The sequence below is a fragment of the Diadema setosum genome, chromosome 13, assembly GCF_964275005.1.
Source record: "Diadema setosum chromosome 13, eeDiaSeto1, whole genome shotgun sequence".
Classification (NCBI taxonomy): Eukaryota; Metazoa; Echinodermata; class Echinoidea; order Diadematoida; family Diadematidae; genus Diadema; species Diadema setosum.
In genome coordinates this window covers 23,134,452-23,156,219 of record NC_092697.1, presented here as the reverse complement: position 1 = coordinate 23,156,219, position 21,768 = coordinate 23,134,452, and the positions used below count along the sequence as shown (strand labels likewise).

General features: G+C 38.7%; 1 protein-coding gene across 1 annotated transcript in view; it reads right to left on the bottom strand.

Annotated features, from left to right (window-relative positions):
- Nucleotides 1-4,598, bottom strand: part of LOC140236487 (uncharacterized) — a 42,192-nt gene extending 37,594 nt beyond the window's left edge. The window contains exons 1-4 of the mRNA XM_072316410.1: nt 4,586-4,598; nt 3,413-3,715; nt 1,997-2,278; nt 1,003-1,308 (exon numbers count right to left, since the gene is read on the bottom strand). Of these exons, the coding sequence (XP_072172511.1) occupies nt 1,003-1,308; nt 1,997-2,278; nt 3,413-3,715; nt 4,586-4,598 (904 nt within the window). The remainder of the gene's footprint in view (nt 1-1,002; nt 1,309-1,996; nt 2,279-3,412; nt 3,716-4,585) is intronic.
- Between the last annotated feature and the right edge of the window lie 17,170 nt (nt 4,599-21,768).

The window sequence follows — 21,768 nt, the reverse complement described above, 5'->3', positions numbered from 1 at the left end:
TTCGCAAAGAGCAGGGTGTTTAACACGGTGAAGTGCATGGTCCCGCATAACATCCAACTAGATCCAAGCATGGAAAACCATCAACTATTGCTGCTGAATATGACCTATGGTTTATCCAGCTATCTTCTCTCACATGGAAAACATACAAAGAAAATAACTCCTTGGTCAATTTCCTTTGTAGTTATACATTAATTGAAGTCTTGCATAATGGATATGCTTTTGATATTCGTGCCCCAAATTAACAAGATAATACTCTCAGGTATTATACGTTAAAAAAATTTTTGCTTCGTGTTATAAACACCAACTGAAAATCCACAGGAAATTCCTTGTACATTCATAACTTTGCTTCAAATCAAGCTGCAAATTACTTTCTCATAGTCTGGTGGAATAATTGTCTTAATCAATAATAATGATTAATAATTTTATTTTTCCCCTTCATCTTCTCTGTTACCTGTATTGTCTAATATACAGAAACATTATGTCCAAAAAAGAATTCAATTGGATTTTTGCATTGATAAATTGAGTAAATTTGCATTTAATATGACTGAACTATCTGAATACTATTTCAGGGTCTAAAAATACACGACTTGAATAACATCTTACATATATTTTGCAGCAAACCCCATTCACTTTGGTTAAGTGGTGACAGAAAAATGTGAATCGTTGTGAAGCATGTCGTGGATGTGATTCTTGCAAGTTTAGCACGTGGATTCTCTTGGAACTGCATATTAATGTATGAACACTATGGACAGAACTTGGAGGGAAGGGATTCCGAACATGCTCTACAAAAATCATCGTTTCTCTTTGACCACTGAAGTAAATCGAATTGGCTTTTTTGCAAGACGTGGGTAATAAGTTATATATATATATAATCACTATATATCATGCTTAATCGACCTACAACAGACAGAGTTTTGCCAATGGTGAGCAGACAATACTTTGGCGACAACCTCTTTTGCACTAAACAGTACTATAGAATGGTTATATCACTGTTCAGCTTACCATATGATTTTGCCTCTGTGGTAAACGAGGTTATACTTGATTCTTTTCCTTGGTAAAAGAGCATCGCCTTGACTTTGTATTTAGTGAGTGGCTGCAAAGGCGTTAAGTACACACTCCCTTGGTAATAGCTTGGAGAGAGCTCCGTCCATCCAGATGCGGAAAGACGTTCACGAGGGCAAAGGTCTGTCGCAGCTACTTTGTAATACACACGAAAAGCACCAGAGGTGAGGTGACACCGCCCATGAACTGTCCAGGAGACTGCGGTTGATGTTTCAAACGCCGGCCGATGTACAGGTCGAGTATTCACTAAACAGAAAGAAAACAAAATAACAAAATATAGCTGTTTAAACGTATCCAAAGGCAAAATTTGATTTCTATGTTGCACTCTCATCAGGTTATAAAACACTTTTTTTTTTTAATTCGAAAGATGCTGCCCTATACTACCTTGCAATTAGGTAAATCAACGTGGATTCCTAACACCAAGTACTTCATGAAAATATCCTTATTTCTGCTGGAATTGATACTTTTATTAATACTATACATTCATATTATAGGGAAGTGTATTATAATCTTAACAGAAGCTCGTCACTTTCTATTTGAAAGAGATTAAACCCTTAGGCCCGAATTCACGAAGGTGGTACAAATGAAACCATGGTTTAAACCATGGACAAAAACCATGGAGCGCCGAGTGTCTCACGGAATATTTCGTTACGAAATTGGTCATTTCGTCGACAAAATGACCGTTTCGTTAACAAAATTATCATTTCGTGGACGAAATGTTCATTTAGTTACAAAATGTTGTCATTTCGTTACAAAATAATCATTTCATCGACGAAATGACTGATTTCGTAACGAAATATTTCATGCGACACTTGGCGCTCCATGGTTTTTGTCCATGGTTTAAACCATGGTTTCATTTTGTACCACCTTCGTGAATTCGGGCCTAAATGTTTAATTCCTGCATTGAATTTCCTAATAGGAGACTTTTGATTACCTTCCAAGTCATAAAATGTAAACTCCTTTTTTTGCCAAGGCCCAACGTTCTGCCATCTTTGTCGAACACGAACTCTGAACACATAGCGGATACACGGTGTAGCGTCGTGAAAGGTGACGGTGGTGTTGCTAGCATTGGTGATGTTGATGCACGTCTCAGGAAGATTGTCCCGCACAAGCTGAACTTCATATGCCTCAAAATGGTTAGCATTCGACACGGGATCCCACCGGACTTGTTTCCCTTCCATGTTTGTGATGGAGTTGAGAGCTATAGGACCGGGCGCTTTTATCATTCCAACGAAAAGAAGAAAAAAAAGAATAGCAGGCACAGGATTACCATGCACAAACACACACTGAATTTCACAGGTTTTTACACGGAAGAAAAAATCGGGACAAGCAAACAGGTTGGAGTGAGGGTAAAAATCAAGATTTTCTTTTTCTTTTTTGCAGTCCCAGAACAACCACTTTCATACCAAGAAGGAACTTCACGTTAGGTTCTAGTTGAGATATTAACCTATTCGAGTTATTGTTATCACACTCAAATCACAATTAAATCACACAAACCCTCCATAGTGAATAAAAGAGAAACAAACTGGGCATGTAGGATCATCCGGTCAGCAGCTACTTAACGAACTGCCAAGGCCGCAACGACAAGCAGATGCTCCAGCGTTCTTGAGCATCTTCGTAGCACATAGGCCTACATAGACATCAGTTTGTCAACTGGAGGATCTTTCGTGCAATTCCGCACCCAAGATGCACGCTGTAATCCAGTGCTCTGCTCAACGTTATATGCTGCGTGACGGCAAGGCATTCCAGAGCACAATATCAAAACAATTAATGCATATTAACAAACTAGGTGTCCTCCATGTTCTTGCTCAATCTTTATGACGTGATATTCTGAAGTTGTTTACAAGTAAGGAATGCATTATTAGAAGACATAATTATGTGGGGTCATAACAATCAGGATTTATTTCTTTTGTGCGCCCCTTTATATATACATGTATATACCAAAATTAATGATAATTGACAAACTATTCCTCAAGTGCGAAATATCAAATTACACGTCGTCTACAGACTAGACTAAAGTTCACAGAAATACTTATTTGCGCGTTTCTAGGAGTCTGGTAGAGTTGTAGAACATCAATATGCTTTAAACGGATAATTTTATTCTCCGCTGTCTATTATGCTTGGGAATTATACTTTGTCTCACTTCAGTGCACACACAAATGATACAATGGAATAAATGGTATATAACTCTACAAAAATTATGAGACATACTTGCAGATTCTTTGTGATGCGGATCGAGTTTTGCACCTCCTTTGTATATTGTCTCCGCAGACAATTACCTGTGCTTTGTCGACAATCCCTGCTGCACTTCAACAGTGCTACAGGATGGTTTAATTGCTGTTTAGCTTACCATATGTTTTTGCCTTTGTAGAAAACGAGATGTTTCTTGATTCTGTCCAATAACCACGGTAGAATGACAGCGTCACCTTGACTTCGTATGTGGTTAACGGCTTCAAGTCTCTCAAGTTTATGCTCCTTTGATAGTATGGAGTGAGCTCAGTCCATCCAGATGCGGAATGACGTTCACGTGGACAAAGATCTGCCAAATCTATTCTATAAGACACTCTCAAAGTATTGTAATTGGGGCGACACCACCGTGACGGATTACTGCTAACCGTCCAGGAGACTGTTGCTGCTTCTGACGACAGAGGTGCTGGTGGATTATTAACTGAATAGAAAGATAAAAAAAGTTACAAATATGTATATATATATATATATATATATATATATATATATATATATATATTGCCTGATATACGTAATAATGGATATGATTAAGTGCGAACTGGTCACTATGGTCCAGGCGCGTATAGTTTGTTTTGTTTTGTTTTTGTTTTGGTATCACGCGCTCAAAATGCGTTAATTCAATCCAAATGCATTTCTGGGATGTATAATCATTCCCTGATGATTGCCCCTAAATGAAGGTGGCATGACACTCCGAGTAGCAATAAAATGCGGATGAACCTGCTGTCAACCGAGTGAACTTGTTCGAATACTTCTATATATATATAACTGGTATGAAAAAAGACAAATTCTGCGTTCCCTGTAAAATTTTCAATATCAGGTATCTCAATGATACTGTCCAATGTCTTCCTATATGTTTAGTAATAGCAAGCATAACACTATTTTCTTTTTACTGCAGTACAGTAATTCTATGTTTAGTAGAAATGATACCATTAAAGAAAATGTACTTTTTCATGTTCATTTCTATTCAGTTATCACATATTGTCATCGATGTTCATAAAGGTCTTTCGAATTCAGCATATTTTTTCCCCATTTTCATTGATTTTTGGCGAGATATCAAACAATCACTAAATTTTGAAATGTACATCTTGGACAGAAAACAGTAAAGTTCAATTAAGACAAATTACACACGGTTCCTGTAATATTTTCATGGGCTTGAGAAGAAATGGTGGTAATCGACATGCAGGTACAATACGAGCATTATCATCAGTGGCACCAAACTGAAAACTGCATCACCACCAGAAGTTAAGAACCAGCAACTTACAAACTTATTTCTCACCCTCGAGCGCCATGTCTCTCCCCGAAAATTCTTTTACCCCACGTGGGCTTAGCATGCTACACTCATTTGCATAAATACATATTCATGACAATTTTGTAGGCTAAGAGAAAAAGATGAATACATTTCCATACTCCAAAGGTAAGGTGATATTAAATAAATTACAAAGGTGCGAAATTACCCGCGGAGTTTTTCTGGGCAAACTGTAACGTCTCTAAACATTCTCTAGGATCTCGCTGAATTCAGGAAACTTTCAGCCTGAGAATATGTTTTGTTTTGGGTTTTTTCAGTCCCATCATAGGTTTTCAAGATCGTTTTTAGGCACCTAAAGAAGTGGTCACAACTTCAGATTAGGATGTAAGCCTTCAACTTCGTGTTTGGGCATGGAATTCCAAGTCACAGTGTGCATTCAAATTTAGTGATTATGTCCATTCAATCATTGAGCAATGTTGAAGGTCCTGTTTATCTTTGAGAGCAGTGATTTAAATGATGATCACGATATCACATGTGATACATATGTGTAAGTCCGTTCTATCACAAAACATCCTACCCCACAAAATTTTCGCAATAAAGCCTAAGATATTAGAAGATATTAGTACTTTTCTCAATAAACTATAACTGTAGACTGTATTAAAGCATTTGTATTATAACTTTTGTTTAAATGTGTGTATTTGACAATAATTAACATCAATTATATGGATTGACATAAATTATATACAGTGGTTGTTTATATCCGTAAGTCACGTTTCAGAATCATCTGAAAGTACTAATGCTGGAGGTTTCGTTTCGTGTGCAAATGGTACATTATGCCTTTAAATGTGAAACTAAATTTTCATCTCATATCTTAAATTTCATCATGATCAGTATTTGTTACTGTTTGAACATTCATTTTTTTTTTTTTGCTAAACATGCTATGGAAACTTCACTATAAAATCTTAGTTTCGTCATCTCATCACACGATTTTCTTAATATCTAATAAATATATTTCTTTTTTTTTATCAAGATCATCACATTATATTTATAACCTTCATTTGTAATCACTGTTTTGATTATGATCATCATAGTGATTCGTGATCTTTATTAGAATTTACATTCTTATTTACATCATCATGTGTGACCTACATGTAGACGTTACTAACCTTCAATTCACAACGCAGCACAATTTATGTAGGTACTTTTTAATGGACAACGAACTGGTTCAGTATAAATGCTCCTTTTCTGAACTTGTTTGGCCATAGGCGCATTTGAATAGATGGAAAGAACTGGTGGAGACTAAGTTTGAATAAACATTGCCGAAAATATATGCGCATTCAACGATTTAAAATCCGCAAATGAGAATTCGGTTGCAGAGTCAATTTGAAGGAAGAAGACCACCCCCCCCCCCACAAAAAAAAAAAAAAAAAACGAATTTCGGTATTTCCATGTCTGAGCAAATTTGACGAAGATGAATACTTCTAATATGAAATTGACATGGAAAACGTTTATCTTGTTTTATTTTATCTGACATTTCAAGTTGCCATGGCATCTGTACTATCTATTTGTAGTATATTTTTTTTCTGTATCATAAAACTTGGAAGGGTGAACATATTAGAACCCTATGTTGGTGAACATGGTTTTTCATACTGTTTAAAGAGATTTGACTTCAATGTCACTGCAGAAGAAATGGAACATCTTCATTCATTTTTTTTTTTTGATCCCCCCTCCCCCGAAAAGCTGATTGCTTTATTGACAAGGGATGCTTCTTTTCTTATGCAACTAAGGGAAGGGAGAGGAGAGAAATGGGAAACACCCATTGTTAACACTTACTTCGTAGTACGTTGCACCATGATGTTTGTCGTCGCTTGCGAGTATGGTTTGCAGAGTCTCCTATAAAAATGCACAATTAAGAGCGATGAACTGGTATCAGGATACATTCAGATATAACTTGATTTCAATGTGTTGACTATGGTTGTGTTCGTCATGTTCGTCATATCAAACTATACAGGATGTATTTATAAGCCTTATCTTTAAATGTGATGATTTCATTGTAATTGACATTGATCTTGTAATAATTTCAACTGATTAAAACCTTCTGGCAACTGTTTGCCATCAAAAAATGATGAATAGGATAAGTCAAGCAATCTAATGTGTGCCCGTTTGTTTTTCAGTCAGCCTTTTCGGTGAGACTTTATAGTAAACAACAGCCCTCCAAGTACAACTATCTCATAATTTTAGAAAATATTACGACAGTATAACGTAAGACGTTTCTGGAAATGTTTCATTTGATAAAAACTTCTGCAACCACTTCCTTGATCTCACTGCAGTATTGTTTTGTGACGTTTCACACGAGTTTAATGAGAAAAGATATTTATTTAGTTCGACAGTTCCTAGAAGAAGTTGGCCAGGCTTTCACAATTTTTAGGAGGGCATGGATTCTCCACCAAAAATCTACTTCATGTGTCCACACTTATTCATGACATATACGTCTCTTAGTGAGTAGCATCATTGATAATAGATTACCTGCCTCTTAAACTGTTGTCTCAAAGTACTCTTTCTTTCCGTATATATATCAGCATTTTGGGGTTTATGGGGGGAGGGAGATTATGCCTCTTAAAACTAAACTAAAAGAGGTTTGTAACTGGTATGAAGTAGGGCAAATGCGAGACAGCCATGCGTTTGTACAATTAATCACGAGATGGTTATAGCTACTAGTACTTTGTCGCTCGTTATCAACAAAGGCATCTCGCGTATGGCCACATATATACCTCATACACAAAAGAGCAAGAACAAAATGACTTTTTCCAGTGGTGTAGCTGACGTATGGTTTCATGTCTGTTTTGGCATGGGGCTTTGTCATGCTCATTCGGTATGCATTCTCACGGTAGGTTGAATATTGGAGGAGTCACTGAATCACTCGCCGAGAATAACAAATTGTGATAGAGCTTTTACATGTCTCTTCATGAGTTCCCACCTTTATGATATAGGTCGAATCATATTCACGTCTGCAAAATATGACGAGTTACCTCCTTACCGCCATTACGGAAATGTCATTAGCTTGAATATGAATAGAGTTTAATGTTTAACGAGAGTGTTTAGGTATTGATATTCGTTTTGAGCAAGTTATCTGCCATTTTGTGAATGTACTCGCTTAAAAAATAAATAAACAAAAAAGAAACATTACAATCAAAGCTCCTCCCAAGTTTGCAATGTGCCTGACCATACAGGTCATGTTACACCTCCACTATATAGACTGTCAGTACCGAACAGTAATTCAAGCCAACAGGAAAAAGAAATGTCAGTCTATTGTCTTCAACAATAATCAGTACTTAGTTCAGGTTCATTTTTAGCATCGATGTGGACATCAGTGATTATAAAAACTTAATATTCGGCGAAACTATCACCTGATTTTCTAGAGAAATCATATTTCATTTGATATGTTTGATACCCCAAATAAAAAATGTTGTGGATAAAATGCATTGATCATGGCATTCTTAAAAGATGTTACTAAGAACATAACTGATCCGTTAGTTCATAATTTTAGATAATCTTTGTTAAAAGGTGATGTCCTTGATGCAATAAAAATTACAAAGATTATTTCTCTGTTTAGGAAAGGTAACAGATACAAACGTCAGGTATTACCAACCAATTTCCTTATTTTCTTCAACCTCGGAACTTTTAACAAAAATTATTTATTAAAGAGATCATTAGGACAACCTCTTTCAGGAAAAAAAAAATATCATTTCAGATTTCCAACTTATTATTACGACATGACATGACATGCCATTGGTTGAGTGTATGTATATATATATATTATATATATATATATATATATATATATATATATATATATATATATATTTATTTATTTATACTTTATATAATATATATATATATATTTATACTATATATATATATATATATACTTTATCGCTCGTTATCAACAAAGGTATCTCGCCTGTGGCCACATATACCTCATACACAAAAGAGCAAGAACAAAATGACTTTTTCCAGTGGTGTAGCTGACGTATGGTTTCGTGTCTGTTTTGGCATGGGGCTTTGTCATGCTCATTCGGTATGCATTCTCACGGTAGGTTGAATATTGGAGGAGTCACTGAATCACTCGCCGAGAATAACAAATTGTAATAGAGCTTTTACATGTCTCTTCATGAGTTCCCACCTTTATGATATAGGTCGAATCATATTCACGTCTGCAAAATATGACGAGTTACCTCCTTACCGCCGTTACGGAAATGTCATTAGCTTTAATATGAATAGAGTTTAGTGTTTAACGAGAGTGTTTAGGTATTGATATTCGTTTTGAACAAGTTAGCTGATACTTTGTGAATGTACTCGCTTAAAGAATAAATAAACAAAAAAGAAACATTACAATCAAAGCTCCTCCCAAGCTTTGCAATGTGCCTGACCATACAGGTCATGTTACACCTCCACTATATAGACTGTCAGTACCGAACAGTAATTCAAGTTCAAGTTCAAGTTCATATTTATTCGTTTTTTCCACAATATACAAACATAAATCTCACTTTCTTAAGTGACAAAAACAATGCATACATTTGTACAGAGAAGGCAACAATAATAGGAAAAAAAAAACTAACAGTAGCGATACATTGCAATAGGTGCTAAGATAACGAAAGTGAAATGGTTTTCAATATATGCATTGTGTGAAAAAAACGGAGGCTTGTAGAGTGTGGGCCCCTCTTGTATTAGGAGCCCGATGTAAAAATTGAATTGAAAACAGCAAAATATCCGTACAAGAAGTTCGTCACAAAAAAGTTTGGGAGCCCACTAAGAGACAGACGAACAAACAGTTATACATAAAACAACAACAAACAGAGTTATGAACATGCAACAGGACTGGGACAGCAACAAGACTACTTGTAGGAGGAAAAACAAGAAACAAACAGACTTGACGACACAAGAGGAAACAAGACTATAGCGTGATAAAGAGGTAACAGAATAGAAAGGAATATGCAACACAGACAACGATCCTCGGAGGTTTGAGGAAGAAAGAGAAGAAGAAAAAAGAATATAGAACAAACCCTTCAACTGCGAAGTATAGGTTAAAGAAAATCTTATAATCAAGGCTTGAGCAATAGCTAGAATAATAAAGAGAACGGTAATGCCGATATTGCGGATGAGTAACAAAGTAAGCCTATTAACTAATCTGATTCTGCGAGTCGTCATTATAAGATTGTAAAAGAAAAGACTTTAATCTCCTTTTAAAGGAGTATATAGATGGAGCAGATTTTAAGTCATGATTCAGGGAATTCCAATAATTTGGTCCAGTGTAAATAAGTGTATTCTTTGCTAAAATCGTTCGAAGAAGTGGTAAATGAAACTCGTTAGAACGCCGGGTGGGGTAATTATGGAATGATTGATTTTTTTGAAACATAGAACCAAAGATAGGTTGGAGTAAATTGTTATCATACATATACATGAATTGACCTAAGTTAAATAAGAATAATTCGTTGATTTTTAATAGCTTATAACAGTCAAACAATGCATTTGTATGTGAACGTGTAGGAGAATTAGAAATAATACGGAGGGCTTTCTTTTGCAATAATAACACTCTATTCAGCAGTGTCTGATGAGTATTGCCCCAAGCTAAAATTCCGTAATTAAGGTAAGGGAGTATCAAAGAGGAGTATAACACTAATAGGGTCTTTTCAGGAATATAGAATTTCAGTCTATTCATAACACCTATATTGCGAGAAATAATTTTGCAGATATGATCAATATGTATTTTCCAAGAAAGTTTATTATCTACAAAAATACCAAGAAATTTAAAACATGACACACTTTCTAAATTACAATCATTCAGAACTATTTCTGAATTCAAAGAATCAACAGTATTGCTGAAAAGCATATATTTTGTTTTTTGAACATTCAAAGATAACTTGTTAGCTCTGACCCAGTTGGTTACTTTTTTCAATTCCGTATTTACTTGTTGAACAAGAACATCGATATCGTTATGGGCAAGAAAAACACTGGTATCATCAGCAAAATGTATAAAAGAAAGTAGCTCTGAAACAGAGGAGAAATCATTGATATAAATTATGAATAACAGCGGCCCTAAAAGACTTCCCTGTGGAACGCCACACTTCACATCTCTTGTAACTGAATTATTATCTTTGATTGAAACAAACTGTTTTCTGTCAGCTAAATAAGTCTTGAACCACTCCAAGGCCTTCCCGCCTTCAAGCCAACAGAAAAAAAAAGTGTCAGTCTATTGTCTTCAACAATAATCAGTACTCAGTTCAGGTTCATTTTTAGCATCGTGATTATAAAAACTTAATATTCGGCGAAACTATCACCTGATTTTCTAGAGAAATCATATTTCATGTGATATGTTTGATATCCCAAATAAGAAATGTTGTGGATAAAATGCATTGATCATGGCATTCTTAAAAGATGTTACTAAGAACATAGCTGATCCGTTAGTTCATAATTTTAGATAATCTTTGTTAAAAGGCGATGTCCTTGATGCAATGAAAATTGCAAAGATTATTTCTCTGTTTAGGAAAGGTAACAGATACAGACGTCAGGTATTACCAACCAATTTCCTTATTTTCTTCAACCTCGGAATTTTTAACAAAAAATTATTTATTTTGAGTTGAGTTGAGTTTATTAACAACATACATATGAATATGATAACATGATAACATGAAATTCCACAGTGTAAGATACAATAACATGAAATTTTTATGAGAATACAGTGATTTTGTACAAGGTTCTTACAGCTTTACAAGCATATATTTTACATACTTATATCTACCTTACATAAGAATACATGTGTTATAATACATTTAGTTTCGTTGTGATACATTTATCACTGAAAAGGCAAAGAGAATGAATAAGTATGTAATGTAGACATTATATGCATAGACAGAGGTTCTGAAAAAAATAATCGAAAAAAAAAGAAAAACAGAAGATAATGTTGTTAAAGGGGGAACCAAAAGTTAGCACAAGTGCTAGTCGAGAATGGTTCTCCCATCATAGCTACATGTATATTTAAGCTGCTTATTGCAAGGTCTACTCTTTTTAAGTAACTGTACTATAGAAGTACATTAAACTGAACACTGAAATTTCTTTTCATCACTAAACTTCTTTTAACAGGTGATTTTTTAGGTTTCTTCTAAATGAAGATCTTGTTCTTTCCTCTTGAACATTTTTAGGCAAACTATTCCAAAACTTTGATCCGACAAAAGATATAGAAAATGTACCATGTGTCGTTTTACATTTCGGGAGTCTAAGCATGGAATGATCTTTGCCTCTAGTCCTGTATGCATGATTCATTGGCTCATAATATTGCGTTACAGAATGTGGTAAATGTCCCTTGTGTAGATCATATACAAAGGTTGACAATGCAAGCTTCTGCAGGTCAAAAACATCTAACAATCCTAGACTGGTGAATAATGGCCTAGAACCTGTTCTTAAGGGGGAAAATGTAATTGCTCTCACGGCCATTTTTTGCGCTAAAAATATGCAATTTAAGTGGCTTCTATAGGTACTTCCCCATACTTCAATTCCATAAAGTATATGTGATTGTATAAAGAATTTATATAAAAGCATGAGAACATGCCTTGGAACAAAGTATCTTAACTTGAAGATTAAGCCAATTTTGCGCCTAATGCATTTGTTGATACATTTAATCTGATCCTTCCACATCAAGGTCTCATCAATTTGGATACCTACAAAAGATGCTACATTTACTCTTTCTATAACCGTTTCAGAGACTGTTAACACACCTTTAACTGCAATTGGTTGTCTTGGTCCTTTAATAATCATATAATTTGTTTTCTTCAAGTTAATAGTTAATTTATTCACAATACACCATTTCTGTACCTCATTCAATTTTCCATTTACATCATTCATATCAATTTCTTTTGTACCTTTAGGAAATGTATGAAAAATATTTGAATCGTCAGCGAATAGTCTGAACTGAAAATAGTTACATGAGCTAGGTAAGTCATTGATGTATAATAGAAACAGTGTGGGTCCTAGCACTGATCCTTGTGGTACTCCACATGTGATCGTTCTACTACTGGATACTTCATTCTTGTAGCACAATACCTGCGATCGGTTTGAGAAGTAATTTTGGAACCACTGCAACACAATGCCTCTCATGCCATAATATTCTAATTTCGCTGAAAGAATGCGATGATTGATTGTGTCAAACGCCTTTTTGAAATTGTCACAAATGTACACACAAGTAGTTATGTACATGTATCAAGGCTGTATGCATGGTTTGTTTTAATGTGTATGTACACAGGTGGACCAGAATAATGGAGAACATTCTATATGAAATTGACACTTCAGATCAAGCTCAAATTTCGGATCAAACACGGCTTGAGCTTGCTAAATTGCAAATGAAGGAGAAAGAAATGGAAATGGAGAAAGAGAAGATGAGATTAGAAATTGAAAGAGAAATTGAAATGAAGAAACTTGAAGTGGAGCAACAACTGAAATTGCGTGAGATCGAATTGACTCATGCACAAACTGTCGGAAATCGTGAAAGGGCTCCCTCTGAATTTGATTTGGCCAAGAACATTCGATTGGTGCCAAAGTTTGAAGAAAACAGAGTTGATGCATATTTTGTGTCATTTGAAAAGTGGCTAACAGTTTGAACTGGCCACAGGAATTTTGGCCCATGCTCCTTCAAAGTGTGTTTGTCGGCAAAGCAGCCGATGTGTACTCATCTCTCTCTGAAGAGCAATCACGTGACTATGCTACAGTCAAGAAGGCAGTGTTGAATGCTTATGAGTTGGTGCCAGAGGCATACAGACACAAGTTCAGAAATTCGTACCGCAAACCAGGCCAGACACATGTTGAGTTTGCTCGTGAAAAAGAAATGATGTTTGATAGGTGGTACAGGTCCCTGAAAGTGGATCAGGATTTTGATAACCTACGTGAGGTTGTTCTCTTGGAAGAATTCAAAAAGAGTGTTGCTTTCAGTGTGAGGTCGCATTTGGATGATCACAAAGTGACAAGCAGCCTTGATGGCTGATGAGTATGAGCTGACCCACAGAAATGACAACAGACCACCTTTCAGGAATTTCTCTGGAAATAAGAGAGACAAAAATCAGTCGAGCAATCCAAAGAATGCTGGTTCTGAAAAAGGCACGAGTTCTGAAACTTCATCGGCACCAAAGCCTCAATCTGACAAAGGGTCCAGTACAAGTGCAAATGTCGTCAAATGTTTTCACTGTAACAAGACAGGGCATGTAAAGTCACAGTGTTGGAAGTTGCAAAACAAAACAAAGAAGGACATGGGATTTGTCATGTCAAAAAGTGTCCTACCCGAAAATAGTGTCCCTTTCAGTGAAACACAGGCCATTGAAAGTCGATCTCCCAAATTCAGAGATAGAACTAAGCAGGTGGATGAGAGCTATCGTAGCTTTTTGTTTGATGGTGAGGTGACCCCATGTACTTCTGGTGAGGCAGGTAAACCAGTAGTCATCCTGCGGGATACGGGGGCCTCTCAGTCGTTGATGGTGGATGGTGGTATGACTTTTCCTCCAGATAGTGCAGTGAATGCAAAAGTCTTGATTCAAACTGTTGATGGCAGTTATATGTCAGTACCACTGTATAGAGTGGATTTGAAGTGTGACCTAGTTTCTGGTCCTGTCACTGTTGGAGTTGTTCCTGAGTTGCCCATGGCAGGCATTGACTTCCTGTTGGGGAATGACTTGGCTGGGGACAAGGTGGTTGTGTCTCCAGTTGTTTCGGATAAACCAGTGGTGGTTGCTGAAACTGAGCAGTTGCAGGAGGAGTTTCCTGGGATTTTCCCAGATTGTGTTGTGACTAGGTCTCAGGCTCGTAGAGCTGTTCAAGATGATGCGGATTCTGTTGATGTGGAGGAGAATTCCGGTGTTTGGTTGGCAGAAACCTTTTTCAAGGATTTGAATGATGGGGTTGCTGTATTAGGCTTCGAGGCTAACAGTGATGGGCTGTTTAGCAAGTCTTCCTTGGTTGAAGCACAGCAGGCAGACTCTGAGTTGAAAGGCTTGTCTCAGACGGCGTGTTCTGAGGCTGAGGCTGAAAAGGTCCCTGAGTGCTATTATGTCAAAGATGGCATTTTGATGAGGAAGTGGAGACCTCCCCATAGGCCAGCTGATGAGGATTGGACGGTGGTCCGTCAAGTTGTTGTCCCTCCCTGTTACCGCGGTGAGATCTTGAGGATTGCTCACGAGTTACCAGTTGGCGGCCATTTAGGCGTCAGAAAGACAAAGGATCGGATCATGAGGCATTTCTATTGGCCAGGGTTGAATGTGGATGTGGCTGAGTTTTGCAAGACTTGTCACACATGTCAGGTGGCTGGTAAACCACAGCATTCAGTGAAGCCGGCGCCATTGATTCCGATCCCTGCGTTTGAAGAACCATTCAGTCGGGTTCTAGTTGACTGTGTTGGACCTTTGCCTAGGACTAGGTCGGGTCATAAGTACCTCTTGACAATCATGGATATGTCTACACGGTTTCCAGAGGCTATCCCATTGCGAAATATCACTGCTAAGACTGTGGTAGATGCTCTAGTGCAGTTTTTCACTAGGTATGGGTTGCCCAAGGAAGTGCAGTCTGACCAAGGGTCAAATTTCATGTCAGGCATATTTCAAGAGGTGATGTATCGTTTGGGTGTGAAGCAGCTGAAGTCGTCAGCTTATCATCCCCAATCCCAAGGTGCGTTGGAGCGCTACCACCAGACCCTAAAGACGATGATTAGGGCATTTTGTGAGGAGTATCCCGAGGATTGGGATAGGGGCATCCCTTCCCTGCTGTTCGCAACGAGGGACTCCCCAAATGAGTCGACAGGTTTCAGCCCATTTGCGTTGGTGTACGGTCATGAAGTTAGGGGCCCACTGAAGCTCATCAAAGAGAAATTCATGACTGAGGATGATGAGGTCCACCTACTTGACTATGTTTCAAAGTTTCGTGAAAGGCTTTCAAAGGCTTGTGAGGTAGCTAGGGAACACTTGAAAGTGTCACAAGACTCTATGAAGAGAAAGGGAGACAAAAATGCCAAAGTCCGAACCTTCAAACCAGGTGACAAAGTTCTTGTACTGCTGCCCATACAAGGTGAACCACTGAAAGCCAAGTTCAGTGGCCCATACTGTGTCAAAAAGAAACTCAATGATGTGAACTATGTGATCAGTACGCCAGACAGACGAAAAGATCAGAGGGTGTGTCATGTAAACATGCTGAAAGAGTACTATGAGAGAAAGGCTAGTCACCCTGTAGGCATAGCTCAGGTGGTAGAAGAGGAAGTAGATGAAGAGGGAGAAGCTCAAGATGAGAATGGAAGTGAGCCCTCTAGTGCCAGGTTGTCTAACTCAGAGATGTTAGGGAAAGTAGATGAGGCACTGAACTACATACCTGAAAATCAGAGGAAAGATGTGACTAGTCTGTTACATGAGTACAAAGAATTGTGTAAAGACAAACCAGGCTGTACCCCTCTGGCTGTACATGATGTTGATGTAGGAGATGCTGACCCTATCAAGCAAAACCCTTACAGACTGAACCCGAGCAAACTGCAAAAAGTACGGGAAGAGGTTCAGTACATGCTAAACAATGACATAATAGAACCAAGTAAAAGCAGTTGGAGCTCCCCAATCGTCATGGTGCCCAAACCGGATGGGTCTCAAAGATTCTGTATAGATTACCGAAAGGTAAACGCCGTGACGAAAACAGATTCTTTCCCCATTCCCAGACTAGAAGACTGCATTGACAGGGTCGGAAATTCTGCATATGTCAGTAAGATAGACCTTCTAAAGGGATACTGGCAAGTGCCCTTGACCGATAAAGCCAGGGAGATTTCTGCCTTTGCTACACCAGATGGCTTGTTCCAACGCAAAGTAATGTCATTTGGCATGAAAAATGCTCCGGCCACCTTCCAACGGCTGACAAACCAAATCATTGCCGGACTTGACAACTGTGTAGTATACATTGATGACATCCTAGTGTATAGTGACACGTGGGAAGAGCACATTACACACTTGCGGCAACTTTTTGATCGACTCAAGGAGGGTGGATTGGTGATTAATCTGGCAAAGAGTGAATTTGCAAAGGCCAAAGTAGTGTATCTCGGGCATGTAGTCGGTCAGGGACAGGTATTGCCAAGAGAAGCCAAGGTAGAAGCTATACTAGGCTTTCCCATTCCCCAATCCAAGAAGGAGTTGCTCAGATTTCTGGGCATGGCTGGTTTCTACAGGAAATTTGTACCGAATTTCAGCACTGTAGTCACCCCCTAACAAACCTGCTGAAGGGCAAGGCAAAGTACACCTGGACTGATGAGTGTCAAAGAGCCTTCGAGAAACTAAAAGCAGTCCTTGCTAATGAGCCTGTTCTGGCAGCTCCTGACTTCCAAAAGCCATTCAAGGTGGCAATAGATGCTAGCGATGTAGGAGTGGGAGCGGTTTTGCTCCAAGAAGATGAAGAAGGCACTGAACGACCGGTTAGCTTCTTTTCCAGAAAACTGAACGCATACCAGAAAAAATACTCCACAAGCGAGAAGGAGGCTCTCAGTCTCATCCTTGCCCTCCAGCAATATGAAGTGTACTTGACAAATAGCAAAGGGGAGATCACGGTCAATACTGACCACAACCCCTTTGTCTTTTTAGACCGGTTCAAAATGAAGAACAACAGATTGTTCAGATGGAGCATGATGACGCAGCCATATGCACTCAAAATCAAACATGTGGCAGGCAAAAATAATGTAATTGCTGACGCTTTGTCAAGAGTGTAACATGAAGAGAGTATCAAAGGTGAAAAGTTTTCACCGCATATCACTTACAGTGTATGTGTTTTACATAGCATATCTATTAATGTATGCAAAACAGTTTGACATGATTGTTTAAGCTTCGAGAATCCAAGCAATATCATTGTAAATGGTATCCATGAAAAGAGAACATGGAATTAATGCAGCTATTCAAAAGGCATGTGATAGTACAGCTGTATGTGATTATTGTTGCTTGACTTGGATTATACCTCACATTCGTTGTAAATAACAATGAGAAGTTGTGAAGGTGAAAGAAACCCTTGCTACGGCAAGGCTTTCTTTTTCCCATGGGGGATGGTGTCACAAATGTACACACAAGTAGTTATGTACATGTATCAAGGCTGTATGCATGGTTGTTTTAATGTGTATGTACACAGGTGGACCAGAATAATGGAGAACATTCTATATGATATAGATATAGTACATACAGGCTGACCAGATCAGTGGAGAATTTCTATGTGGTATATAATGTAGCTACAGTACATGTATGCATGTGACAGGAAATACATTATAGCTCACTCAATCTAGAATGATTTTGCCCATTCCAGAATATTCTAGGAAGTGCTGGCTGAGTGAGGCACTGCCCTTGTAGCCCAATGTGATTGGTAGTTAATTTTGGCATTGATGTTATGCACATAGTTAGACAGTGAGTCATCCAGGATTCCTGGCATTTGGACTTGCTAGTATGTTCAGGTATGTGGCCCCAGGTTGGAGAAAATTACAGAATGTACTAGAAAGGGGTGAATGGATAGTATATAAGCCGGAGAAATTCTGAGGTAGGCAGAGTACCCAACACCTCTGCTCTGAGAGTTACGTCACTTCTGGCTCTGAAGCGACTTGTTATAGTCAGTCCTGTGTTACCTGCTGACCTGCTATACAAACTGTGTTTGTGGAGATAAGGCCTGGGAGACATTTTGCCTGCAGAGAATTAATTTGCCTACGTTGGAGATAGACTCCATATTTTAGTGTCAACGGACATTATTACGGCAAAGCTGTGATGGGCTGGATTCCTTGCTGGACATTATAAAGTGAATCATCATTCAACGCATCAACTGGACGTGGTCGTCACACTGGCGTAGCCAGGGGGGGGCGATGGGGGCGGTCGCCCCCCCTAAGATTTGGACCGAGGAGTTGGGAGGCGGAAAAAAAAAATGCGTGTATACTGTATGCATGCACATGAAGCGGGTCTCCTTTGCAACCTTTCATCAAATAAGATATTTCTTTTTTAATATTTCACTCAAAGTGTGCACCAGATCGTTGAATTTCAATTCAAAATATGCAAAATCTCTCGTGCTTGGGAGGGGGTATCCCCCTCCCAAACCCTCCCCCTCTATACCTCTTTCCCTAGCTAAGTACACTTTTTAGATTTACAAAAAATTCTGAATAATTCTGAGTGCACAAGACTTTTCACTAATATTCCGAAAACTGAAGGTTCCCTCATGTATAAGGGGAATTTCCCCCTTTAATCGACCCTTTCCTCCCTCAGCCCCCCCCCATCAGTTTTTTTGTTTTTTTTTTGTTTTTTTTTTGATTACCCAAATGTTGATTCCATCAAATATGCGTATTATGCGTATTTATGCGTATACGAGATATCTCAATTTCAACCTTAAAAAGATAAAAGCTCCATCGGAAGGGAAGAGTGGAGATAACACTCGCCAACGCCTTCTTCCTGCTCGCCCCCCCCCCCCCCCCCGCCATGCAAAGAAGTAGACTGTGGCTATACCAAGATCGCTTTATTTCAATTCTAAAAACGCAAAAGCTCCGCGAGCGGGAGGGGGAATCCCCCTTCCCCTAAGTTCTACCTCACTAGACTTTATACATACGCACAGATGGTGCACATTCGGAATAAGAGCTAAATTCCGTAATTTTAACACTTCGATGAAAAAGTGTTGCACCAAAAATTTGCACCAGATCGCTGAATTTCAGGTCTGAAAACGCAAAATCACCTTCGTGTGGGAGGGGATATGCCCCTATCTACACCCTTGTGTGCATGCTTTTTCTGTTTGATTGCTGAACAGACAGCGTTCATGATATTCAGTGTAAGAATTAATACAAGAAGATTAGCGTGTTTGAATTATACTGTTTTATAGGCAAATTGTTCAATAATAATCTACACTAAAATATACGGCAACCTTAAACAAGTGGGACTGTTTCAACTCGTTAAAACACGCAAAAACATGCATCAAATTGCACCATTTGCAACATCAAAATGCAAACAGTTCTCACCGTAGGAGGGGGGGGGGGACACCCCCCTCCCACACCCTCCGCTACCCCCTCGCTCGCTCCGCTCGCTCGGGTTCACTCGCGTTCATGATATTCAGTGAAAAGAATTAATACAAGAAGTGTACTGGAATTATACCATTTTATAGGCAGATTGTTCAATAATAATCTACACTAAAATATACTGCAATCTTAAACAAGTGGGACTGTTTCACGTCGTTAAAACACGCAAATACATGCATCAAATTGCACCATTTGCAAAATCAAAATGTAAAAAGTTATCACGGTGGGAGGGGGTTTCCCCCTCACCCTCCCCTACCCCCTCGCTCGCTCCGCTCGCTCCGCTCGCTCGGGTTCAGTCGCGTTCATGATATTCAGTGAAGAGAATTAATACAAGAAGTGTATTTGAATTATACCATTTTATAGGCAAATTGTTCAATAATAATCTACACTAAATTTATATATACTGCTACCTTAAACAAGTGGTAGCAATAATAATCTACACTAAATTTATATATACATATACTGCTACCTTAAACAAGTGGGACTGTTTCACGTCGATAAAACGCGCAAAAACATGCATCAAATTGCACCATTTTGCAACATCAAAATGCAAAAAGTTCTTATCGTGGGAGGGGGGACACCCCCCCCCCCCTCCCACACCCTCCCCTCCCCCCTCGCTCGCTCCGCTCGCTCGGGTTCAGTCGCGTTCATGTTATTCAGTGAAAAGAATCAATACAATAAGTGTATTGGAATTATACCATTTTATAGGCAAATTGTTCAATAATAATCTACACTAAAATATACTGCAATCTTAAACAAGTGGGACTGTTTCACGTCGTTAAACACGCAAAAACATGCATCAAAACTGCACCATTTGCAAAATCAAAATGTAAAAAGTTCTCACCGTGGGAGGGGGGAAACCCCCCTCCCACACCCTCCCCTCCCCCCTCGCTCGCTCCGCTCGCTCAGGTTCAGTCACGTTCATGATATTCAGTGAAAAAAATTAATACAAGAAGTGTATCTAAATTATACCATTTTATAGGCAAATTGTTCAACAATAATCTACACTAAAATATACTGCTACAATAAACAAGTGGGACTGTTTCACGTCGATAAAAAGCGCAAAAACATGCATCAAATTGCACCATTTGCAACATCAAAATGCAAAAAGTTCTTACCGTGGGAGGGGGGACACCCCCTCCCAAACACTCCCCTCCCCCCTCGCTCGCTCCGCTCGCTCGGGTTCAGTCGCGTTCATGATATTCAGTGAACAGAATTAATACAAGAGGTGTATTTAAATTATACCATGTTATAGGCAAATTGTTCAATAATAATCTACACTAAAATGTACTGCTACCTTAAACAAGTGGGACTGTTTCACGTCGATAAAACGCGCAAAAACATGCATCAAATTGCACCATTTGCAACATCAAAATGCAAAAAGTTCTTACTGTGGGAGGGGGACACCCCCCTCCCACACCCTCCCCTATCCCCTCGCTCGCTCCGCTAGCCCGGGTCCAGTCGCGTTCATGATATTCAGTGAAAAGAATTAATACAAGAAGTGTATCTAAATTATACCCTTTTATAAGCAAATTGTTCAATAATAATCTACATCAAAATAAACTGCTACCATAAACAAGTGGGACTGCTTCACGTAGATAAAACGCGCAAAAACATGCATCAAATTGCACCATTTACAACATCTAAATGCAAAAAAGTTCTTACCGTGGGAGGGGGGACACCCCCCTCCCACACCCTCCCCCCCTCGCTCGCTCCGCTCGCTCGGGCTCGGTCGCTTCGCTCCCTCGCAGACTAACCGCCCCCCCTAAGATGAAATCCTGGCTACGCCGTTGGGTCGTCATAACGTTTGGATTTTACACGTTTCGCTGTGAACATTATACCGTGGACCTACATCGCGGATTTTACCCCGGATTTATACTGTGGATTAATGCAACCTGTGCCTCTGGAATTACGTCGGAGGAATCATTCATTGGTGCGTCAAGAATCATTCATCTGTGCGTCGAACATCATATCTGGACATTTTCAAAGGATTACTTAATACGTGTAAGTGATTCCATTACCGATTTACAGTTTCTATTGATCATTATTGTACTGATGTGAAAACCGATTACGAGTCTGTACCCACAATATCACTGTTAATAAACCGCCTGAACATTAGTTGTTTCTTTTGTGC